At 46.8% G+C, this 25,853-nt stretch overlaps 1 protein-coding gene across 1 annotated transcript in view; it reads right to left on the bottom strand.

Moving 5' to 3' along the window:
• MAMDC2 (MAM domain containing 2) overlaps positions 1-24,075 on the bottom strand; it is a 74,449-nt gene extending 50,374 nt beyond the window's left edge. Inside the window, exons 1-2 of the mRNA XM_089490546.1 lie at positions 24,020-24,075; positions 22,760-22,873 (exon numbers count right to left, since the gene is read on the bottom strand). Coding sequence (XP_089346672.1) covers positions 22,760-22,873; positions 24,020-24,050 — 145 coding nt within the window. The 5' untranslated portion in view covers positions 24,051-24,075. The remainder of the gene's footprint in view (positions 1-22,759; positions 22,874-24,019) is intronic.
• Positions 24,076-25,853: the final 1,778 nt, after the last annotated feature.

Below are 25,853 nucleotides of genomic sequence, written 5' to 3'. Positions count from 1 at the left end.
AATTGGGTTGCCCAACATGCCTAGATGCTGCACAATACCTCACAATGAGGGATGTACGACTTTGAGACAGTTTGATAGGTCTCCAATTCGGTGGAGGTAAACAAAACTGTTAAGCACTGGCTGCTCTCATCAATGAAACCACTTCCTTATCAGCAGGAGGGAGGGAGACTGGAATACAAATACCAGTTTGTACTTTTGAAATTGGGCTTGACTTTTTTCCAGGATGGACAAGAGTCTAGACCATCAGCCCTACCTTTCCAAGATGATTATTTATTGAATATAACTTCTAACACACCCTTGTTTTTATCCAGGTGAAATTTTATTTAATTTTGGAGAACTTCGTTTTAACATGCTGTATCTGGCCTTAAACATATTTTGCTCAATAGCAATGATAATTTCCTCTTATTTGTTAAAGATAAGTGCAGCTTACAAGAAAAAAAGTACAATTACAAATGAAGGAGTGGAAGAGCAGCTGCAAGCCATGGTGGCCACTTAGTAAAAGGGAGGGTATTAAAGTACTCTTTTCCAGAAATTCAAATAATTATGACAGAAAAGCAAATAGAGAATCTTCTTTAATGGCATACACAATAAATATTGACTATATATTTACATATTTATATGTGTTATTATTATCCCTTGCAAATTCTAAAGTTGAGCTTTTAAGAAAGATCCAGTTTTCAAGATAGATCAAGCCAGTCTCTGAATGTAGGTTTATGAGATCCCTCCAGTATGCAGCTATTTTCATTCTAGCTACTGTAAGTTCCATTTTAATCAAGGCTTCAAGGTGTAGACTAGAATACTGTTGCCTTTTCAAACAAGGAAAGAAGAAGCAGGTTGTTGTCCCCTTGTAATGTTAGATTTGTGATTTGAGCAGTGCAATAGATGTCTTCTGCACAATACCCAAATATAGAAGGAAGAGCCCAAAAGTTTCTCAATCTTGCCAGCAAGTGATAGTATGATTTTGTTAAAGCAATGGACCTTGACAGGGGTAAGATGCCATCTATGAACACTTTAAGAGAAGCTTCCGTACCTTTGGTAGAAAATAATTTAACTTGGTGAAGAGATCCAGACCTGTGTTCACCAAGAATTAGAAAAAGAGAATTACACTTCTGCTTCCCATGCCATTTTCAGATCAGATGATATCCCAATTTTTTTTTTACCCAAAACACTAATATAAATGACATTTGACCTAGAGCTGCATAGGTCTGCATAAGACACGGATTTTCAAACACGATAAAAGAGCATAGTGCCACGTTTTCTTTGAAAAGCAGATTTGCAAAAATTTGCAAAATTTCATGAAACCTATGGGTGACAAGACTTGGAACATATTTTTCCAGTTTTTGTAAATTTACCTATCTTAAACAAATCTTGCATAATATAATATAAGAATGTTATTGAGAAATTATAGAAGTGTAGAAATTATAGAAGTGAAAACTGTGGAATCTGTATTTTGGTTTGAATGATGGACTAGAACTCCAGGAGTCAAGGGTTCAAACCCCCACTAGCAATGGAAACACACTGGGTGCTCTTGAGTGAGTTATATTCTTCTAGCTCCAGAGAAAGGCAATGCCAAAGCCCCCAGAACTAATCTTGCCCAGAAAACCCTTGCCAAGCAGCACATTTGCACTATTACAGAGAACTATGATCATGAATGCTCCCAAACCAGTATACAGTACCCCGCTTTCCTTCCACTAACACAGTTTTGGCGAGTCAGAAGGCTGGTGTGATAAAGTCCTTAGTGTTTGATTAGGAACAAACCTAGTCAGACTGATAAAATAAACTTTGCTTAATAGGTTATCTGATTTTAAAAAAGATTTATACTGTACATTATATAAATATATTTGTATAACACCAACTATCTATCTATGTGTTTAAGGAGAAGAGTTGTACGTGTTAGGTAGACTTTCAGGATCAGCTCTTCAATGTCTGGAAGATGAATTTAGTAACAGTTGCTTTTCTGTGCCATAATTGTGGGACATGATTTTTGGTGAATTTTACAGAGGCTGAACAGTATTACCAGTTTTTTATTTTAATGATAATGGAGGATATGGTGGCTTCTCTCCCTACATTATCCTCAGGAACTAGGCATGGTGAGAATTTAATTTAATTCATTTTTTAAAAAAAATAAGAACGGAGCGTTGGACTTACCTGAGAGACGTTCCTTTCCAGCAGAGAAGGTCCGAGCATCCTAACTTCGGGTGGCTCCGCCCATGAGGCTCCTGATAGGCAGGTAGAAAACAAAAGAGACAATCGAGGCCCAGCCCAGCCCCCGTGGGTGGGGCCACCCCAGAGAGCTCCAGTCGGTTACCAGCTGAGGAGAAACTGGTCAGACTATAAGGAGAGAAGAAAGGAGTCGCCCACCCGCGCCAGTAGGCAAGTTAGGGTGGGGAGGATGCTCGGACCTTCTCTGCTGGAAAGGAACGTCTCTCAGGTAAGTCCAATGCTCCGTTTCCTAGCAGAGAAGGGGCAAGCATCCTGACTTCGGGATGTACAAAAGCAGGCCCAAGAATTAGAGCGGGCCGACTGGTGCAGAAGGCAACTCAGCGACCACCTGCTGTAACACCCTGCGGCCGAAGGCCGCCTCGGTTGACTGGAACAGGTCCAGCTTGTAGTGCCTGACGAAGGTGGAGGGGGACTTCCAGGTGGCTGCCCTGCAAATCTCGGCCAATGGGGCATTGGTGGCCAGCGCCGCCGAAGTAGCCGCACTCCTGGTTGAGTGAGCTGTGATACCCCCTGGTGGTTGAAGGTTTAATGATTTGTAGCAGAGGACGATGCACTCTCTAATCCACCTGGCCAAGGTTGAGACTGACACCTTTTTACCTTTGGAATTAGGCCTAAAGGATACAAACAGGGCCTCAGATTTCCTGAAGGCTGTCGTCCTCTTGAGATAGATCTTTATGGCCCTCCGAACGTCGAGAGTATGCCAGCTCTTCTCCAAGTCTCTGGACGGTCGCGGGCAGAAGGAAGGGAGCACAATGTCCTGGGATGTGTGGAAGACAGAGTTGACCTTAGGGACGAAGGTCAGGTCGGGTCTCAGGAGGACTGAGTCTGGCCTGATGATGCACAACTCTTTGCGGACTGAAAGGGCTCCTATCTCGGAGACTCGCCTTGCCGAGGTGAGCGCCGTTAGCATTAAAGTCTTGAGGGTGAGGAACTTGAGGGGCACTTCCCTCGAAGGCTCAAAGGGGCGAACAGTCAAAGCCTTAAGGATCTTGTGGAGCTGCCAGGACGGGAACCGATGTCTGGTTGGGGGTGCCCTATTGGTGACCCCCTTAAGCAATCTGCGGATATGGGGATGCAGGGCTATCCTTGCCGCGTCCTCATGGGGAAGGATGGAGGTGATGGCTGCCACCTGCCTCCTTATGGTATTAGGCCGAAGCCCCTGGAGAAATCTGTCCTGGAGGAACTGAAGGACCGTAGGGACTGAGACGTTGATGAAATCTTTGTTCTTGCGTTTACACCATCTCTTAAATGCTCTGAAGGTGTATTCGTAAATCCTGAGAGTGGACTGACGCCTAGATGCCAGGATGGAGTCTATCACCTCTGGGGAGTAGCCGTAGCCGCTCAGCATGTGGCGTTCAATATCCAGGCGTGAAGCCGTAGCCAGGTTGGGTCTGGGTGGTGGACCTGTCCCTGGGCTAGGAGGTCCGACCTGGCTGGGAGAGGAAGACTCTGAGTTGCCATGCTGAGGATTTCGGAGAACCAGGGTCGCCGGGGCCAGGCTGGGGCCACTAGTAGGACTTGAGCTCAGGTCCTGCGAATTCTGGCCAGTAGCTTGGCGAGTAGAGGAGTAGGTGGGAACGCGTACAGCAGACCCTCCGGCCAGGGACAGTTGAGAGCATCTACATCCTCGGCCCCCTCTGTTTTGAACCTGGAGAAGAACCTGGGTGTCTTGGCATTGACTGGGGAGGCGAAGAGGTCCAGAACTGGCTTGCCGAACCTGTCTGATATGGTCTGAAAAACTTCTGGATGTAGGCTCCACTCTCCCTGGTCTATGTCCGTCCTGCTTAGCCAATCGGCTTTGGAGTTTAGGGATCCTTGAAGGTGTTCGGCCTCCAGGGCCGTGAGGTTGGCCTCCGCCCAGCTCAGCAGGGACTGAGTTTCGAGCATCAGGGACCGGGACCTGGTTCCTCCCTGACGATTGACGTGAGCTTTCGCAGTGATGTTGTCCGTCCTTATGAGGACGAGTCTGTGTCGAACCCTCTGGTGGAAGGCGCGGAGGGCTAGGCGAATCGCTCGCAGTTCCAGCCAGTTGATGCTGTGGGACTGTTCCTATGGGCTCCAGCGGCCTTGGGCTAACAGCGTCCCGCAGACAGTCCCCCATCCGCGGAGACTGGCGTCTGTAGTTATCTGGACCTTGGAGGGTTTCCAGATCGGGAGACTGTGGTGGATTGCTTTGGATATCCACCAATGAAGGGACTGGCGCACTTCGCTGGACAGGTGAATCCTCTTGTGTCTCTTGAGGGCGATGGCTTGCTGGTGGGGCAGGAGAAGCCACTGCAATGGTCTGGCGTGGAATCTCGCCCACGGCAGCCACGGGATGGCCGCAATCATGAGACCCTGGAGGTGAGCCAGGAGCTGGAGACTGGCTCGCGGGGCTGCGAGGGCCTCTGATATGGCCTCTTGAATGGAACGGATCCGGTCCAGAGGTAGCCGTACCGTGCCTGACTGAGTGTCTATGAGGGCTCCCAGGTGGTGGATGTGTTGGTCTGGAACAAGGGTGCTCTTTTCCAGATTTATGAGGAATCCGTGCTCCTGCAGAGATGTGAGGATGTGGTTGGTGTCAAGAAGTCCCTGACTTTTGGAGGATGACCGAATCAACAGGTCGTCGAGGTAAGGGTAGACGTGGAGCCGGAGTCTCCTCCAATGGGCGACCAATGCCACCATGACCTTGGTGAAGACCCTGGGAGCAGAGGCCAGTCCAAAGGGAAGTGCACGGTATTGGAAATGCCAGTTGTCATATCTGAAGCGGAGGAAACGACGTGAAGAGGGGTGAATCAGAATGTGTAGATAAGCATCCTGTAAGTCCAGTGAGGAAAGAAAGTCTCCAGGCTGGAGGCTGTCCAGGATGGTCGTTAGAGTCTCCATCCTGAACTTCTTCTTGAGGATAAACCGGTTGACACCCCTGAGATTCAGGATGGCCCTCCATGAACCGTTTTTCTTTGGCACAAGGAAGATAGTTGAGTAGCACCCCTGGCCCCTGTCTTCTGTGGGCACTGGCTCGATGGCGTGGACGGCCAGAAGGCGGTCGATGGCTTCCAGCAGGAGGCGGTGTTTGAGGGGGTCGGCCGATCTGGGAGAAGGCAAGAGTCTGTCGCCGGGCTTGTGATGAAACTGTATCCTGTAGCCGTGGCGGATAGTGTCGATGACCCACCTGTCTGAAGTGGAAGTCTCCCAGATGTGGCCGAACTCCCGAAGTCTGCCCCCTACCAGGGGGACCCCGTCATTGCGGGGCGTTTTTGCGGGGCTGTTTGGGACCTCCACCATCCTTGGCTGGAAAAGAGGATTTGCCCTGCTTGGAGAACTTGGAGTCTCCCCATCTGGCCTTGCCGGGCCGGGACTCCCTGGCTCGAAAGGATTGTGAGTTGGAGGGGTAGAAGGACTGAGAGGAACGAAAGGAAGAGCGGTATCTATACTGTTTCTTGTCATCCTTTCTCTTGACTGAGGGCAGAGACCTTTTCTTATCTTTGCCCTCAACCAGCACTGGATCTAGGGATTCTCCAAAGAGCTTGGATCCCAAGAAGGGAGTGAAGGCTAGGTTCTGCTTGGATTTGGAGTCCACACTCCAGTTTTTTAGCCAGAACTGTCTGCGAACCGCTACAGCTGCAGCCTGGGCTCGGGCGCACTGCTGAATAGTGTCCAGGGTGCCATCAGCCGCGAGGGCTGCGGCCTTAGCCAGCTTATTGATGGTCTGCCTGACCTTGGAGTCAGGATTGGACAGGAGATCCAGGAGTTGGTGGGACCACTGGAGACTGGCTCGCATCACCATAGAGACTGTGGTGGCTGCCCTAATGGCTATGGACATGGCTTCGTGGGCCTTCTTGAGCGCCCCTTCAGCCCTTCTGTCCTCAGGGTTACGGAGGGCATCCTCACCATCTCTACTGAACACGGCGGATGAAACGAGCGCCGAAACAGGAGCGTCCACCAATGGGACCTTGAGCTTGTCCATAACTGCTGGCTGGAGAATGTAGTGTTTGCGAATCACGCTATGGTTAGACCTGGCAGCGGCAGGCCTGGCCCATTCGTCTCGGACAACCTGTATGATGTTGAGGGGGCAAGGGATTTGTTGGACAGGCGAGGAGGAGACTGGAAACAGCTCTTCGCTCACCGTGGGGAGGTCAGAGTCCGGGGGGGTGGGCTGCCCTGGGGGCAGGGAAATGCCCACGGTCTTGATAGTTTTTCTAATGAGAGGGACATAATCCTCCGGCTTGAAAAGGCGAGAAGAAACCTGTGGTTCGCCCTTGTCTTCCCCCTCATCCTGTGACAACTCCCCCTCCTCTGCCTCAGAGGCTGAGGAGTCCTGGGTATGCTCAGAGACCTCGTCGTCTGAAGAGTGAGAAGAGCGGGGATGCTTACGAGAGGAGTCCCTGTCAAATCTGGGCCGCTTGGGCGGCGGCCGATATGAGTGTTTGGAGTCGGAGAAGGAGCCTTCATCCTCCTCCCCTCCTGAACTATGGGGTAACCCATGGAGGCTTAGTTGGCTGGTTGAGGGCTGTGACGGCCTGTCACCGCCAGATGGCGCTGCGGTGCCTCTGTCGCGACCCTCTCAGTCTTTGCGCTGGCAGCGCTCCCTAGCGGGGCAGTTAACCCTGTTTGTCCCCTGGGAGATGGTGGAGGGGTCCCCCCCGCCCCCCCCGGAGAGGCCTCCCTGAGCCGCGGCAACTGCGGCTTGACTAGGGGGAAGGGCGTCCCCCCGTTGGTGGCGCCCCTGGCCCGCTGCGCGGCCAATATGGCGGCGACCATCGGGGCCGGCGTGGCTAAGATGGCGGCGCTCATCAGCGGCCGCATGGCCAAGATGGCGGCGCCCATGAGAGGCCGCATGGCCAAGATGGCCGACTTCCGGGTTGACAGGAAGTGGGTGGGTCAACGTGGGGGCAAGATGGCCACCTCCATAGGCGACCGGCATGAAGCCTGGGCCCATCTGCCGGCCATCCCCGGCTCCCTGCATCCCCCACCCTCCAGGGAAAGGGGCCCCAGGCCACATCATGAACGGGGACCTCCCGCGAAAGGCAAGCCCCCCCATGCTGGTGGCACACATGCAGGGTCACTGTCTCCCCGGGGGCCCCCGCGGAGGTGCGGTGCCTCCCTGGCGAGGAGGGACCTGAACCACCGCTGCATCTGCGGCGGTGGGGGGTCACTTATGTCCTCCTCGCTGTCCTGGGGTGAGTCTGGTGAGGGCTCCCCGACGTCGGACCCTGGCCGGGTCGTTTGGGAGGCCCTGGCTCCGTCAGTGGGAGGGAGGGAGGGCTCCTCCGGCCGCTGCGGGCGCGCTTCCACCGTCGCTGCTGAGGGGGAAGCCGCAAGGCAAGCAGCCGGCAAAGCCGGGGCTGGCCTGGGCTGGACAGAAGCTAGCTCCCCTAAAGCCCGCTCATCGTCGCTGGTCATGGCTGGGCCAGCCATTGGGACAGGGAGGGGAGGGAAGCAAAGAAGGGACTTTTTTTTTTTAGAAGTGGAAAGGGGGAGAGAAGGAAGAGAAGGGAGAAGGGAAGAGCCAGGCAAGTCCAGGGGAGCTAAAAATTCCAATCTTAGAAAGTGAAGCGGAGATCCGTCCTACCAGGAGCGAGGCAGGAAGAAGACTGGAGCTCTTTGGGGTGGCCCCGCCCACGGGGGCGGGGCTGGGCCCCGATTGTCTCTTTTGTTTTCTACCTGCCTATCAGGAGCCTCGTGGGCGGAGCCACCCGAAGTCAGGATGCTCGCCCCTTCTCTGCTGGGAAAAGGCTTCTTTGACAGTTACACCACAGGCAGTTTCAACAAGTCCTGCTCATAGTGGAACGTGCTGATCTTATTAAATTTGGCTAGTGCAGATACTTGAGCACTTTGTATCTTTTTTTTAATATGAGCTTTCTGCAATTCACACTTACCTCCATAAATTTTAAGAAACAAAAGAAAACTGGAAATTGACTCATTCATTCATTCCTGTCTGGTAAGTATAGCCAAAAATGTTATTATCCTGCTTTAATTCTGATTTAAAAGGTTTGTGTGATAATCTCCTAAGAATTTATTCCAAAATACTATGCATGAAATTTTGAATAGAATCTATGTAAACACTGTGAGTTCTGTATTGGAGTGTTCTGTGGTGTTGAAAATATTTGAAAATATTATCTTGACCAAAAACATTTAGCAAGTTGCAGCAGGAAATGTTTCAACATGCTCTATCATGCAGTATCCTCAAAGAACAACAGAGAAACTTTCTGTGACCTGGAACTTTCTTGTCACCTGTTATCATCAGCTCTCATTACCAATCGCCCGTCAGTCCATACAGGCAAGAAAACAGACAGCTACTTTGATGCTGTTTGAAATCTGATGGTTTCAGTTTATAGAACCAAACACATTCTGACAGGTTTGCAGTAGTGTGCAAGATATAAACACATGGAATAAAATAAGCATATGAGAGTAAATAAAGTAATGTAGGTTTCTCATTCTGAATGTCTATATTAGGAATCACAAGAATGAATCAAAATAAAATCTTAATCTGATCACAATAATACTCTGCAGCTAATTATGTGATTTTAAGAAACCCAGGAGACAACAGCCAAATACAACAGGAGCATCAGAACCTTCCTTTTGAGTTCACATGCCAGTAAAAACCACCTCCTGTGTTTGTGTGGTAAAAACCAATGCAGAAAGAGCAAAAGGGAAGCCATAGAATTATTTCTGTCATCCAGGAAATTCAGTGTTATGTTAGTTATTACAGTAGGAAAAACCAACACCACAACAGCCAAATAACAATCCTCCATGCAAAAACAAATGAAATTATGGGGTCGTTCACACAACGTTTTAAACCAGTTTGCAAACCAGTTTAAATTGGAGTCGTTCACACTTGTGCTGGGTTTTTCTGACCTGAATTCAGGGAATCCCAGTGAAAATCCCCCTTAACACAGGTTTTTCAGAAGAAGGGATTTCAGCAGTTCTTTTGAAAAGAACCGGTCTTTTTTTACCAGCCGCCAATGGGAACTTGCTGTCGATTCAATTCAGTGCCAAAGCCAGTGTCTCAACAGCACATTGCCCTTTCAAAAAAAATGTTGGCTAACAACAATGTGCTGTTTTTTATTTTTTGGAAAGCATCCAGGCTGGAGAGTAACTGTTTCATCTCCTCAAGCTCACCTTTTTCACCACAGAAAAATATGAAAACTGTGTGAAACCATAGCCATGGATGTTTTTCTCCAGTTCTTTTTTCCAGTACTTAAGAATCATTTTACTATTATTTGGGGGGGGGGGGGGGGGGGAGGATAGTTTTTTTCAACTACACCTGCTAGTTTTCCATAGCCGAAGCTCTTGATTTGAGAGAACGCATGTCTCCAAATCCTATGGGAAACTACAAAGAGAATTCCTGGTTGTATGCATTTTTAGTACTCTGTATAGCAATTGTTGTGGAAAAATGTGCGCCTTCAAAGGCTTTACTGTAAACAGAAATCTAATCACTACGGTCATGAATTTTCTGATATTCAGACCAGCAAGTTTCTCAGTTTTTTCCTTCCAAATGCAGTCCATCAGCACCACTCTAGATACATTTGCCACGCTAAACATGTCAAGGGAAAAAAGCAACACACTCTTGAAGAAAAGTAAGCAGTATCAAATATCTGGAATTACTTCTATACCATAAGAGGCAAATATAAGGCAAAGGCAAATGGAGAGTTCCAGGTCTATGTTTCAGTACTAACCATTTCTATAGGAAATTATCTTTTCAACTAAGTTTTTGGCAAAAGTATTCCTTAGATTCCACAAGCATTTTTTTCTTTAAAAATGTGCAGTGACCTCATTAAGCACATGCAGACTCTAAAGGCAGACTGGTGGGAAATGTTATAGCTGTGTCTCATGAACTGTCAGAATAAGCTTGACAGAGTATCAGGAGAAGAAACAAAACACTTATCATATATCTCAAAAGCTGAGCCACACAGAACTTCCCTGTCCCTCACTTGCTTCCCTTATTCAGCTGGAGAAAAACTTTTGTTACCATCAGCTATTTCTGATCACCTGTCTCAGTAGACTCTCTGGCCTCATCTTTTTCTTCCTCCCCTAGGCTGGACTGAGTAAATGTTGCAACAATCAACTGGAAACTAGGAGAAAAAAATGCCTCTTTGTGTTTTGTCCCAGTCTTTCTGAGTCAGCGGGTGCTATGTGCATTGATCCCACAAGTTACGGGGTCTGAAATCTGGGTTCTGTACTCATATTAGGCATTTGTACACCATTCCTCAACCAAATTTCTCAAACTCAGTTAACTACGAACATAAAATCTGTTTAAAAACACTAAATTGAAACCACCCTCAACACAATATCAAAGAGAAAAATCTCCTAGCTTAAAGACAGCAAGGCAGCATCATGTATCAAGTCTGGACCATGAATCAAGACTGCAGTTTTCACATGGCCTGTGAGGGTCAGGTACATTGATTCAAAAAAACTGACACCCAATAAACTCTTTGCTTTAAAACATCTGTTAAAGACCTGGACTTGAGACAGACCTGGACAAAATGTTTTTGCATAATGCTGACACAGTATTATCATTTATATCAGCAAGACTTTAAATGCTTAAATGCTAATCTGTTTTATTATAAATCACAATGCTATGTTTATTATCTTAGTACTTTTTTATATCTTGCTTTTTTTCTTTTCTGCACACCTCCTGGAGAGATGTTTCAAATAGTTGTTCAGTAAATTAGAAGTGAGAAAAAAGGCACAGACATATACAGTCTCATAAATCAGTGGTTTATATCACTAAACTCTTGAGAAATAAGTATAGTATAATACAGTGTTCATTTTGCAACCATTACCTAACCTCTCCAGCAGAAATAAATCAAATTGGTAGCTTTCAGATTTTTTTTTTAATTGAAGTACAAAATGTGGAGGGGGAGGCAATAGTATTTAAAAACTAAACCAAATTTAATTCCTTTCCCAGGTGATTTCATTTATCTAATAACTGTCTTGAAGGTTTGTGCAGAATCAGGGAATTTCCCCAGTTATGCCCACTGGCCATATGAACCTCCATAAACAACTGTTAGCTTCTGTGGATGCTCAGGGGGGGAAATCCTTCAAATATTCTATGGATGTTTCTTAGCTAAATACAAGATACATATCCAAATGAGTGAGAGCCAGCATGGCGTAGTTGTCTCAGCACTGGACTACGACTCTGGAGCCCAGGGTTTGATTCTTCACATAGCCATGGAAACCCACTGGGTGACCTTGGCCAAGTCACACTCTCTCAGCCTCAGAGGATAGCAATGGTAAACCCCCTCCGAGAGAAACGTACCAAGAAAACCCCATGATAGCAATAGCAGTAGCAGCTTCATTTATATACTGTTTCATACTGAACTAAGCAGTCTATAAGCAGTTTACAACTGTAAGCTAATTGCCCCCAACAAGCTGGGTACTCATTTTAGCAATCTCAGAAGGATGCAAGCCTGAGTTAACCTTGAGCCCTAGCTGATATTGAACTCGCAACCTTAAGGTTTTGAATGAGTTTGCCTTAGGGTCGCCATGAACTGGAAATGACTTGAAGGCACACAACAATAACAAATCCAAATAAGTCACTGGCAAAATGCAGATTTGATTGTAAGCCACTGATTTAGGACTAAGATCCAACCTTCCTATGCCCAAATGGAAAGTCTGTGTGTGATAGAGAGGGACAGAGGCATTTGACAGGACTGTCACCTTTCAGAGCACTGGCTGAAGTCTCAAGGAACTATTGTGCTTCCCTAGGTCTCCAAACCGGAAGACAAATTTCAGAGCAAGTAGCACTGCAGGAGGGGGAAGTTTGATTTTTACATATGAAGTGGCTTTAAAGCATGAATCCCTATCTCCACTCATTCCCAGATTGCACCAGGGCTCTTTGGCTCACCTTAAAGGTGTCTACATGTGTGTTGGGCTTGTGAAACAGCGGTACACGAAAAAGCCAGGCGACTGAAAAGAAAGGTACATACATGGGCCTCATTCCCACTTACCGCTTGAATTGATTCTTGGATTCGGTTCAGAAACCAGTTCATCAGCAAGCGTGGTTCCCACTATGGTTTGTGCTGAAGGAGGCCATGGGCAGGGAAGGCCTAAGAGACAAGGAGACTGGGGGCAGAGAAGGCAGGTTGGATGGAGGAGAGGCAGGCCAAGAGGATGGAGAGGCCGGTCAGGGTGGAGAAGGCAGATCGGACAGAGGGGAGGCAGTCCAGGAGAACGGAGGCAGACCAGGGTGGAGAAGGCAGGCCAGAGCGGAGGAGAGGCAGGCCAGAGTGGAGGAGAGGCATTCCAGAGCAGAATGAGGCAAGGTCGGGGTGGAGGAGAGGCAGGCTGGGATGGAGAGCCTGGGGTGGAGAGCCTGGTTCCTACTTGGGCTGAATCCATTTATTCCAAAAGACTCTGAAAAAAACAGCGTCTTTTTGATGCAGGTTATATAGGTCAAAACCATGGCCCCGATTCGGATTAAGTGGGAACCATAGTGGTTTAAAACGCATCGTACCAATTCACGATCCGGTTTAAACCATAGTGGGAATGAGGCCGTGGCCTCACTGTGCCATTTGGAACAAAACAGAAAGCACAGTGGAAGTGCTGCAGCTCATGAGCCTTCTTTGCTGGCCAAAGTCTGGTCACAACGGCCTGAAGAAAAACTTCCACAAGCCTTAGCAGCTGTGTTAGGCCTTAAAAAAATTATCACATCATGTGTACAGTATTTAAAGGCACATGAAAAGTTGACAGGGGTGCTGCAGTAGGACAGGGGCACACTCACACTCATGTCCCTGGCACACTAAGCACTCAGACCCCTAAAAATTCTTTTGAATATTGTTCCAGGTGATTTTTTTTCATGCAACCCATTAAAAGGCTCAAATCCGCTGCAAATGCTCCCTACATAATGTGTTTGGGGGGGGGGGGGGGACTAGAAGCAACAACAATAAAAAGCCCCCAAATTGACTGAAATAGAAACAGGAAACGAGCAGTGTAACTCCCAATTTTGATTTTGACTGGGTTTTGCCTAATCTTGGAAAGAGGCTTCTGGGGGCTTTTCAAGGTATCTAGGAAGGGGGGCTGCTATTTTTGCAGCATTTTTAGCTGCTTGGGGAAAGTTGGGTGAAATATTGCTCTATATTTTTTTTTTAAAATGGAATGCATAGGGGATTTGAAGGATCCTAAAGGCTGCATCCCACACATTGCCCATCCTTGCCCCAGCAGGAATGGTGGCAATTGCTGCAGCGGGTACATATTGCCATCTAGATTGTAAGCCTGAGGGCAGGGAACCATCTATTATCCCCTCTGTTGTAAGCTGCCCGGATTCCCAGTGATTGGGTGGCATATAAATAAATCCTATTATTATTATTACCCAACTAATGAAAAATCCTTTCGGGGGTTTTCCCCCCTGTGCCTCTTATTCATGTATTTATTTAAGTTATATTTCACCTTTCTCCTTACAGAGGATCCAAAGTGGCTCTTGGTTACCATATTCCCTGGTTGGTCAGTTTTCACTTGATTTCTACCCATTAACCTGCATTGCTTTCATGGTCTTTTCTACAATCAGCGAATTCAAAAGCAGTTGCATTCTGTCTCCTAAAACGTGAATGCTCCTTTGCTGTGGCATCAGAAAGGCCCTTGCTGTTACATCACAAGGACCTGTCGGTTTGGGTCCTGAAATCTCAGTGAATAGGATACTGCTTACCTAGCAACCCTACATATGTATTACATATGTAATATGAATCCAGAGAAAACGGAAAAGTTGAATTCAGAGAAAACAGAGGTACTTGCGATAGGTACCCCAAGTCCAGGGACAGAGATTTGTCAATGAGTCCTGGATGGAGTCACACGTCCCCTAAAGGACAAAGTTTGCAGTTTGAGAGTACTTCTGGATCCATCCCTACAGTTGTCATCTCAAGTAGATGCGATGGCCAGGAGTGCTTGGTACCAGCTTTGGTTGATACGCCAACTGCGACCCTACCAGGACCAAAATGACCTTGAAGCAGTGGTACATGCACTGGTCATTTCTCGCTTAGATTTCTGTAATGCGCTCTACATGGGGCTGCTTTTGTACCAAGTTCAGAAGCTTCAATTGGTTCAAAATGCGGCAGCCAGACTGGTCACTGGAACACCTAGGTCAGACCACATAACACCAGTGTTAAAATCCCTTCAGTGGTTATCGTTTAGCTTCTGGGCGTAATACAAAGTGTTGGTTATTACCTTTAAAGCCCTTCATGGCTTGGGCCCGAGTTACATAAGGGAATGCCTCTCCCTACACAATCCACCCCGCACTCTCAGAACATTTGGAAAGAACCTATTGGAGTACTCAAAAACCAAGCTAACAACAACTTCTTACAGAACATTCACTGCCGCAGCCCCCAGATTGTGGAACAGCTTGCCGAAGGAGATCCGTCTTATCACCACCTTAGATGCCTTCAAGAAGGCACTAAAGACGGATCTCTTCCGGTGGGCCTACCCACCTAATCTTTTATAAGAAATCTTAAATACTCCGCTTCTGCTCTGATTGCATGAATGTTAGTGTGAATGTTAGCTGATGATCCATTATTTTAGTGAATTAATAGTAATATCATTGTTTTAACAATTGTATTTTATATGGAACTGTTTTATTGCTTTACTCTCTCCTCGATCTACAGGGAGAGGTGGAAAATATAAATAAAATTATTAGGATTATTATTATTATATAAAGTTATGGTCATGTTTTTGTCTGAGGTGGTCAGGGTAAGAGAAAGATGTATGAAATTAGCTCTGTCTCTATGAATTAACTAATTGTTCCTTGTGCTTCTAATTTATTCGGTGAATTTGATTTTTCTGGTCTCTGGACATAATAAAGAATTGATTGCCCTATAAAGTGATGGTGAAGATGGAATGCTGTTTGGCATGGTGCCATACTAGTTAAAGATTAATAAGCAAAACAAGCTACTACATTTACTATAGGTCTTTATTTCATATTTGAAAGAAAAGATGCTACATGAATATATTAGGCTTTTAAAATGCTTCAGAAACGTATGAATGCCATTCCTCTTATGCAAATTTTTAAGTGTCTCAGTTATGCCACTGAACTCCAGTGTGTGTCAAAACTGATCCAGGATTATCTCAATTGTCCTGTAGAGAAAAACAGTTTCCCATTACAGGCGAGTCATGATTTACGTCTTCTGTATTTACAACATTTCAAATTTATGACAGTACCCAGAGCAGGAAATGGGGAAGGCAAGTCAGGAAGGAAGGTAAAAGACAGGACTAGTGGCAAAAAAAAAAAAAAAAAAGGAAAGGAGGATGCAGGGGAGGGAAGAAGGGGGTAAGGAGTCACAAGAAGACTTCATATGTAGGCTTGCCATATCCCGCCTGGGGGCGGGACTTTCCCGGTTTGGGGCGGGGCCGCACGGTCACGGCCCGGTTTGGCCCCGTCCCCGGGATTGTCCCTGCTCCCGGGCGAGATATAGCAAGCTGAGGGAGGCTTTCCCTTGCCGCTTGGGCCCAAGCTTGCAAGGAAAGCCTCCCTGAAGGGGAGGAGTCCCTCTCCGCCTGGGCTCCGCCCCCGCCGAGGGCGGGGCCCAGGCCTGCAGGGAAAGCCTCCCTGATGGGGAGGAGTCCCTCTCCGCTTGGGCCCCGCCCCCGCCAAGGGCAGGGCCCAGGCCCAGAGGGAAAGCCTCCCTGAAAGGGAGTAGTCCCTCTCCGCTTGGGCTCCGCCCCTGACGAGGGCGGGGCCCAGGCCTGCAGGGAAAGCCTCCCTGAAGGGGAGGAGTCCCTCTCCGCTTGGGCTCCGCCCCCGCCGAGGGCGGGGCCCAGGCCCAGAGGGAAAGCCTCCCTGAAGGGGAGGAATCCCTCTCTGCCTGGGTTCCGCCCCCGCCGAGGGCGGGGCCCAGGCCCAAAGGGAAAGCCTCCCTGAAGGGGATGAGTCCCTCTCCGCCTGGGCTCTGCCCCTGCCAAGGGCGGGGCCCAGGCCCACAGGGAAAGCCTTCCTGAAAGGGAGGAGGCCTTCTCCGCTTGGGCTCCGCCCCTGCTGAGGGCGGGGCCCAGGCCCATAGGGAAAGCCTCCCTGAAAGGGAGAAGTCCCTCTCCGCTTGGGCTCCGCCCCTGACGAGGGCAGGGCCCAGGCCCACAGGGAAAGCCTCCCTGAAAGGGAGGAGGCCTTCTCTGCTTGGGCTCTGCCCCCACTGAGGGCGGGGCCCAGGCCTGCAGGGAAAGCCTCCCTGAAGGGGAGGAGTCCCTCTCCGCCTGGGCTCCGCCCCCACCGAGGGCGGGGCCCAGGCCCATAGGGAAAGCCTCCCTGAAAGGGAGAAGTCCCTCTCCGCTTGGGCTCCGCCCCTGACGAGGGCGGGGCCCAGGCCCACAGGGAAAGCCTCCCTGAAAGGGAGGAGGCCTTCTCTGCTTGGGCTCTGCCCCCGCTGAGGGCGGGGCCCAGGCCTGCAGGGAAAGCCTCCCTGAAGGGGAGGAGTCCCTCTCCGCCTGGGCTCCGCCCCCACCGAGGGCGGGGCCCAGGCCCATAGGGAAAGCCTCCCTGAAGGGGATGAGTCCCTCTCCGACTGGGCTCCGCCCCCGCCGAGGGCGGGGCCCAGGCCCAGAGGGAAAGCCTCGGAGGCTCCTATTCAAATGTAGGACACAAAAAAAATGTGTCCTACATTTGAACATTTTGTCCTACATTTGTCCCGGTTTGGAGGTCCTGATGAATGGCAACCCTATTCATATGGGAAGAGATTAAAGTGGAGCAGAAAGAATACGAGGACAAAGCAACAAGAGGGGAGAGGAAAGCAGACATGAGAAAGAGGCAGAAGCAAGAGCCAAAGAGGAGATAAGAGTGGAGCAGTGGCAAGAAATGGAAAGAGGGACATGGGGGAAAAGGAGACATCAGGATGGACAGAAGATGACCGGGAAGGCAAACCAGAAGGAACACAAGCCTCAGAAAATGACAAGGTAGCTAGAGTACAGGAGACATGAGCAGTGGAAATAACAGACAGAAAACTTGAGGAGGGAGGGAACGATCAGTGGGGTATTTTGTGAAAGTTAGGTAGCTGTTGCTGTTTTAGTTTTTAGTTCATCTGGTTACTATACAGGAGACGGGCTGCCCCTCCTCCTGTTGGGCCCTGTGTGCCCCCCTCCCCACATGTCTTTTCTCCATCTTGGAAGCCTACTGGAGAAGGCAGAGCAGAGTCTGTATGGTCATCTGAAGAGGACCTGTCACATAATGGCAAATCAGTTCCTGACAGCCAAACCTCTCTGAAATCTGATTCTTACAGAGAGCATCTGCATATTTCTCTTGCTTGGAAAAGATATGTTATGTTTTATGCCTTAAACTTTTTAAAATTAGTAGTGGGTTAAAATTGCTAACTTTGTGGCTACTTCAGTCAGCTCTCATCCTTTAAATTAGTTTCAATTTACCACACAAATCCAAAAACGCAACCCAGACCTAAATCAAGAGCCACCTGTATCTTTATTATATTCTCAAAGCAAATCAACATCATTTTGTAACTCTGTAATAAATTATTTCAGGAGGCCATTTATCCAAGTATCCTTTAAAGTCTTCCACTGTGGATGGTTGTTATCTTATTTTAAACAGCTTTAGATTTCAAACATGCATAACCAGGTTGACCAGTACTTACATTGACCCATGGATAAGTTGACTCAGGTTTTTTGGGTCAATTTTTTGACCTAAATTTCTAGACTTATACATGAGTATATACAGTACTTCACATGAATAGTCACTGCAATGCATCACTTCTCATGCCATAATCCCAAGGTTGTTGCCAAGTTGGTACAGAGACCACACAGCCAGAAGCGTTCTTTCATGAGGCCCCAATACTTCTGTTAGTCTCCCAGCATTGTTATAAATTTCCAAACACACAGTTGCTGTTCATATATGCCGGTTATACCAGGCCTCCAGAATTTACAACCAAACAAGCCAAACAAGAGCTCTTCCACATATTATGATCAAGCTGAATATTGATAAGCCTTCCTTTTCTTTCCCATCCAGCTTTTTTGCTTGTGGACTGCCAAGCAACTAGGAAGCAGGTTGCAATGCCATGCATTGAAAACATATTTGATGGCCTGTTTTTAGTCTGATAGGTCATAATCTGGACAGCCCTGATATATGTACATACACTTGTAAAATTATCATCATCTTTAAAAACATCAGCATTCTCCTTAAAAATAGCCAATTTGAGTCTGCCAGCTCAGACCAAAAGTGCATCTAACACAGATGTGTACTAGAACACCAGTTCTGCCTCCCTCTCTAACCCTTGACTATGGCATTCAGATTCATATCTTCCTGCTTCTGAACTTGGAAGTTCTATTCACCTATTATAGCCAAGAGGTACTGATATAGCTACCATCTATGTACCCCCCACCACACACACACCTCTTAAAGCCATCTCAGCCCTTGCTCACACATACAACAGAACAAGGTGAAAAAGGCAGAGTGGACCTTAGGATACAGGATGTAAATCACTTTTTTCCCCTGAGTCTTCTAATTCTGAAGTGATACAGTCCACTTTGCCAGCTGAAATTCTACCATATTATTCTGTTCAATATGTATTTGCCAATCGCTATCTAAACCTTGTGGTAACAATATGCAATGGGATCTTGTAGCCTTTGAGATGAAATGTGTGAAAGAAGTTGTAACATAAACTTTCATAGACTAGGAGCCTTATTGCATTACAAAAGAAAGCCAAGACACAGAAAGAAAGAAGTGGCTTTCTCCTTGCCTCTCTGCATGTTGCTGTAGCACTTTCATTCTCCTTCCAGAGGGAGATGGTCGTAAAAGCATGCCTTTTGTCAAACTGATTTTTCCAGCAGAACAACATTTATGACTATCTCTCTCAGGAAGAGTCCAAAAGTGCAACAACGACATGCAGAAAGGCAAGGAGAAAGCCGCTTCTCCCTCACTGCACTCAGCTTTCTTTTATCGTGTGATAAAGGCTCTAGGTGAGAGCCAGAGTGGTGTAGTGGTTTGAGCATAGGACTAGGTCTGGAGAACAGGGATTGACTCCCTGCTCAGCTGTGGAAACCCACTAGGAGACCATGGATGAGTCACATCCTCTCAGCCCCAGAAAACCTTGTGATGGGTTCACTTTAGGGTCTCCATATGATGGAAACGTCTTGAAGGCACACAAGAACAACAACAAAGGTTCTAGGTCTACATCCTCAGATACATGGAATGAACTCATGTTCAGGAAGGACCTTTATAATCAGACTGAATGAATAGCTATAGAAATGTAAAGCTTGGGGATATGGTAATGAGGTGACAAGTTCAGTTTTAACTATAGTTATTTACAGACCAAGACAGAAGGAAAGATGTTGCCCAAGGCCAGACCATATGAATAGTGGAGACAGTTTTGGAATGTGGTTTGCAGGATGGGAACCAGAAAGGAGATGTGATAAGCTGGTGAAGAGTATACTCATGAGGCTGGGGTTTTAACAAGTGTTATAATATATGCCTCTCTAAGGATGTGTTTACCTCAATGGGCATCTAGTCTCACCCTCTTCTTCTGATTGTAGGAAGCTGCAAAGGTTATAAGGGCAGTGATGGCACTTAAGTACTGGATATGTTAATTTTTCTTTTCCTTTACTTTTGTTTTTCATTGTCTCTCACTCCACAGAAACTTTTGTTGCGAGTTTATGATGCTTCTTATGTTCTGTATTAGTACTATCCAAAATTCCAAGTTCTAAGGACTTTCTTCCCACTGAAACATATTCACAGGTTTGTGGTAGCAGTGCGAATTATACCAGCATACCTCTCTGCACCTTCCCACTATGCCCCCAACGTCGACACCAGCTTGGCCACTGAAAAGTATATATTTCTCAAAAAGAATGTATCATCTCCACAGCAGAAAAATTCAATCATATAAAACAGTTTTATATTTATAGCATTTATCTCAGTCTTCCACATGAAACTAGCCACTTACTCAATTCCTATCTTTTTTTGGATGCTCAGCTGTCATGTAATTGGAGTAGAGGTTTTTTCTTTTCTTTTTTCCTGTGGTAGCCCTGAATAGCCACCCTTGGAATGGCTATTCCACTCATGTTCAATGAATGCAAGAAAACTTTCAGAAGTAAAAATATACTTATTCCAACCAGCCTTTGAAAGTTGATTCTTTTTCAAAAGATATTTTTGCTCTCCCTTGTATCTGACTTCACTTTTTCAGTTTGTTTTTCAGGATGTTTCTGTCTATTTTAAATTTAAGTATTATAAATCAATTTGTATTCCATAAACCTCTTTAGCCCTCTTCAGAAATTCAAGAAGCATTTGAAGAGGTTCTGGAGAATACATCGCACCTGACCGAAATTTGTGTCACTCTGAAAGGATCTATGTGTGTAAACATCTGTGTACTCAGGGTTCCCTCCAGGAGGAATTTTGATGGACTAAGGGCTAATTCAAACTATAGAATTATAGTGCATCCTTTGGAATCCTGGAGTTTGCAGTTTGATGAGACAATCTACTCTGACTGAGCATTCAAATGCCTCTCCCTAAACTGCAGATCGCAGGATTCCACTGGATGGAGCCATGGCAGTTAAAGTGGAATAATAGTGTTTAGGACAATATCGCACTACACTGTTATAGTGTTATTATTCCACTTTAACTGCTATCGCTGCCTCCTGTGAAATCTTGGGATTTGCTATTTAGAGAAGGGCATGTAGAACTCTCAGCCAGAGAGCTCTTAGGCTTCACTAAACTACAAACCCCAGGATGCACAGGATGCAGCCATAGCAGTCAAAGTGGAATGATAGTGCTATATAATAATGTAGTGCAGTATATATCATAGTGTAAATGGGCCCTAGGAAAAGTCCTCCTTGTTGAGAGAGCTCTGTATCTGAACACCCTGTATGTGAATAGGGTTGCCTTTAGGCAGATACTAACTGTGCATACATTTGGGGCAGGAGTGACTGGTGCATTTGGCCACAGAGGCTAACGGCAGCCCTCTAAATTTATTTGGCCTACAGACTTAGCCAGCATAGCAAATAGTGAGGGACTGTGAGAAAGCCATAATCTAGATACTCAAAAATGCCTACCTGGGAGTAGGTCTAATCATTATCTTGTAACAAGCTTTTTTTGTTCACTACCTAGGGGTATTGAACAACTGAATTGGGGTTCCAAAAACTTTTTCTTTAGAAAAAGGTGGTACATAAATTATGCAAATAAAATAAAGACAACAGAATCTTGGTACCTGGCTCCTAGCCACAGGAATGTAGGAAACCATACACCCCTAGCTACTTTCCTAATGTCCTGCTTGTGAATTTCCCAAAGTCCTCTGGTTATATGCTGGACTAGATAAGCATCTCATATGACTCCGCAAGCCTTTTTTCCCCTCCTTTCAATTAGACTCTTTGCCCACTACAACCCTTTCTCTGCTGTCATTACCAAAGGTCTAAAGTAGAAATCTTTCCCATCATCTGCTCCCTGATCCTTTTCACTGGGAATAAATCTGAAATTTTCTACACACAAAATATATGGTTTGAGCTACAGGTTTAATGTTCACTACAGAAATAATGCAGTTTGATGCTGCTTTAGCTGCCATGGCTCAATATGACAGAATTCTGGGATTTGTAGTTTTCTGAGATATTTAGCTGCCTCTGTCAGAGAGCTCTGGTGCCAAAACAAACTACAAAACCCAGGATTCCATAGCATCGAACTGTGGCAGTTAAAGTGGTGTCAAACTGCATTATTTCTGCAGTACAGTACAAGCCCCAGGCCCTCCCCCATTAGTATAAATATGCCAACTTATCTGCAAATGATTCTGCTGTAACATCATTATTTATGAATCTACCCTGTAGTCCCTATGTTTATACACTTGGGAGCAGAGCCCAGAGGACTCCTAATGAGATTCATTCTAAATAAATACACTTGGGATCAGGCAGAACACCACTGGAGCATTTTTCAAATTTGGCTTCCAAATTTGGCTTGCAGCTAGCTTCCTAGTTGTAAAACGCATCTTTTTACATTTTCAACTGAAGGAAAGAGGACATAGTTTTAAAACAGGCTTGCCATAGAAACATATGTTTAAAAAAGAAAAGGAAAGAAAACAAGCTTGTTAGACTAACAAAGTCTGGGGGGAAAGGGGTTTGCATGTATAGTGTTGAAAGAAAGCAGTTTGGTACTACTTTAATTGCCAAGGCTCTATCCTGCAGAATACTGAGATTTGTCATTCTGTGAGAGCTGAATGGTAGAGTAGTTTGAGCGTTGGACTACGACTCTGGAGACCAGAGTTTGATTCCCAGCTCAGCCACGTAAACCCAATGGGTGAGTCACATGCTCTCAGCCAAAGGCAATGGCAAACCTCTTCTGAACAAATCTTACCAAGAAATCCCCATGATAGGTTCACCTTTGGGCCATCCTAAGTCGAAAACAACTTGAAGGCACACAGCAACCTAAGAGGCACCAGCATCCTTGGGCAGGGAAGGCTGAAGACCTTATCAAACTATAAATCCCAGGATTCCATTGGATGGAGCTACAGCCCTTACAGTGGTGTCAAACTGCATTATTTCTACACTGTGCAGATACACCCTGGAATTCAAATCAACCGCCCAAAGACTGTCCTGGGAAATATGAGAACAAAACACAACCACAACCTCATCCCACCCGCCCCCAAAAAGCCATCCATACCTTCTTCGTTCAAGATCCAGGGCAGGGATGTGAGGTCTGATTCATAGCCACAAGTGCTGCCTTCAAAGGAACAAGAGCCGGCTGGGAGTTCATGAGTTTGGGCGAACTGCAAAACTAGAGGAGACAAAGGGAGCTCAGTTCATGGTTAGCAGAGAACATAGAAAGCTGGGCATGGAGCAAGCAAGGGCTGTGTCAGCAATGTGCTCTTTAGGAAAAGCAGGCACTCAGTCCTTGGGCAGGGTGACCAGATGTCATAACTGCAAAAGGAGGACAAGGCACTGCAAAATGTAGGGCGTTCAAGAAAAATGGAGGACATGACACAGTAACACCTCGAAACACTCATATCGATGTAAACTCATGCTTCTCAGTCATGCTCCAAATGGAGGACACTTTGGACTTCCTCCTGGACAGAAGGTTGAAATTGAGGCATGTCCGGGGAAAGGAGGACGACTGGTCACCCTGTCTTTTGGGTTGCCTTCAGAAGAACAGGCAGTCCCAATGACAGCAGTGAGACCTGCACTTCACCTCCCCATGTTTTGCTATTATTATTATTATTATTATTATTATTATTATTATTATTTCATTCCACTCTCACAAACAAAGAGCAACCAAGTGTCACCACATGCATCTGAGGAAGAGGCTCAAATATTCATGCTACCAACTTCTCTCCTTCAGTTAGTCTCAAAGGTGCTGCAAGATGCCTTTGCAAACAGCAAGAACCCCTCTCCGCCCTTAACGACTGTCCTTAAGGCCCCCTTAGGCCTGCATCTGCACTGAAGGAATAATCCGGGTTGACACCGCTTTAACTGCCACGGCTCCACGCTCTGCAGTTCTGGGAATGGTAGCTTTTTGTTTGTGGCCCGCTGCCATTCCCAGAAAGCCATAGCACAGGGTGACCAGGCGTGTCCTCCTTTTCCAGGACGTGTCCTCCATTTCAGCCAGAAGGAACGCCAACATGTCCTCCATTTGGAGCAGGAGCAAGAAGCATGGGTTCGTAGTTCTGTGAGTGTTTTTCGCTTTTTATTTTGTAGTGTCCTACATCTTGCAGTGCTTTGTCCTCCTTTGCAGCTAAGACATCTGGTCACCCTGCCAAGGCAGTTCAAAGTGGTGTCAAAGCGGATTGTTTTCTGCAGTGCGAATGCAGAGCATTAGAAAGAAAGAAAGAAAGAAAGAAAGAAAGAAAGAAAGAAAGACATCTAAAGCTGGAGAAGCCTGCAACTGCCTCTCCCATCATCTCCCTTTGCTTGCTTGCTTGCTTACCTTGCCAGGTGAGGAGACAGAGGAGGATCATTGTTGCAATGGGGCAGAAGAAGCCACTGCTGAGGGGAGGAAGCAAAGTGTGGGGCGGAGGAGAAGGGCTGCAGCAGCCACTGAGGAGGAAAGGCTTGGCTGAATGGAAGGCTTGGAGCACCAAAGTGGAAGAAGCAGCAGCAGCAGCTGAAGGGAGAGAGGGAGGGCTGGCTCAGGAGGGCAGAGGGCCAGCCAGGCTTCATGGGGAGGGGAAAAGAGAAGGAAGGAAGAAGGGAAGGAGGAGGGCTGCCTGCCCACACCAGCTGCCCTTATTTCCCTCTCTCTTCCCGCCTTTTTCCCCGGGGGACTGGCAAGCCAGAGTCCCCCATCCCAGTTTGGTCCCTGTCACAGTTGGTGAGAGAAGGTGTACCCACTGGGTGACCCTGGACAAGTCACACTCTCTCAGCCTCATGACATCCAGGGGCAGCCGTCTGGACCATATAGCAAATCCAGTAACCTCAAACATCCACCAAAGAGTGATGGGTCTGTGGGGCCAACCAAAATGCAAAATATACAGGCTTGTGTGTGTATATATATATATATATATATATACACACAATAAAGATACAATTCAAAGATATAGCCGTGTCAGTCTGTAGAATCTGTAGGTAGAGAGATCTTGTGGTATCTTCGAGACTGACTGAAAGAAAGAAGTTGGCAGCATGAGTTTTCCTAGTCGTCAGTCTACTTCCTCAGATGCATTTGGTAAGTGCATTTGATTAAGTAGACTTAAGTCTTCTTCCTCAAATGCTTCTGTGGAAGTAGGCTTAAGTCTTGGAAAGCTCATGCTGCCAACTTCTTTCTTTCCATCAGTCTCAAAGATGCTACAAGATCTTTCTATATACATACTTGCAAACTTTCAAAGCTCCACTAGCTTCATCATCAGGCAAGGTGTTAAAAATTGTACAGGAGGAAAAAAATTGACTATGTTAGTCATAGGCCTGCATTTTGAGGTTATTGTTCTCAGATGGTAAGGAGAGGTATCTCTTGCAGGCTGGCACCTCCTGTTCCTTCTGGCCATGTGGAGATTCTCAGAAATTTAACATCTATATGCAACACAAAGAAGATACTATCTCCTTTGCAATCCAGTGTATGTCTCCATCCTTTGTGAGGCCACAGGCCCCTTTCTTAGGCAGAGGACACTGAATTTCTCAGGTCTTCATGCTTTTGCATCAGGAAAAGTTTAGATGGTGCTGAGGATGGCAAGAGCAATGGCAAACCCCCTCTGAAAAAACCTGCCAAGAAAACCCCCATGACAGGTTTGCCTTAGGGTTGCCATAAGTCAGAAAGGACTTAAAGGCACACAACAACAACAGCAACACATCCTGTGTTCTTTCCCTCTTCCTGCCTTCTCTGGTGGGGGAAGTAAGGAGGTTCCCCCCTCAGCTGTGTCCCTATCACAGCTGCTAACAGTGTAGTGTACAGCCAGTGTAGAGTAGTGTAGTAGTTTGAATCCTCTGCTCAGCCATGAAAACCCACTGGGTGACCTTGGGCAAGTCACACTCTTTCAGCCTCAGAGGATGGCAAGGGCAAACCCCCTCTGAAGGGGTGTGTGACCAGATGTGCTAACCACAAAGGAGAAGAAGGCACTGCCAAATGGAGGGAAATGTAGGACATGACCAATTAAAAAGCTAAAAACATTCCTACAAATGTAAATTCATGCTTCTTAGTCCTTGCGGAGGACATTATGAAATTCCTCCTGGGTATAAGGTTGAAATGGAGGACATGTCCTGGAAAAGGAGGATGCCTGGCCTGGTCACCTTGCTCTGCAGAAACTTGCCAAGAATATCCTGTGATAGAGTCA

This window comes from Sceloporus occidentalis, unplaced genomic scaffold, assembly GCF_023333645.1.
Source record: "Sceloporus occidentalis isolate IW3139 unplaced genomic scaffold, rSceOcc1.0.p SCAF_1, whole genome shotgun sequence".
NCBI classification, from domain to species: Eukaryota; Metazoa; Chordata; class Lepidosauria; order Squamata; family Phrynosomatidae; genus Sceloporus; species Sceloporus occidentalis.
The sequence above is the reverse complement of the archived record's forward strand: the minus strand, read 5'-3'. Positions and strand labels throughout refer to the sequence as shown.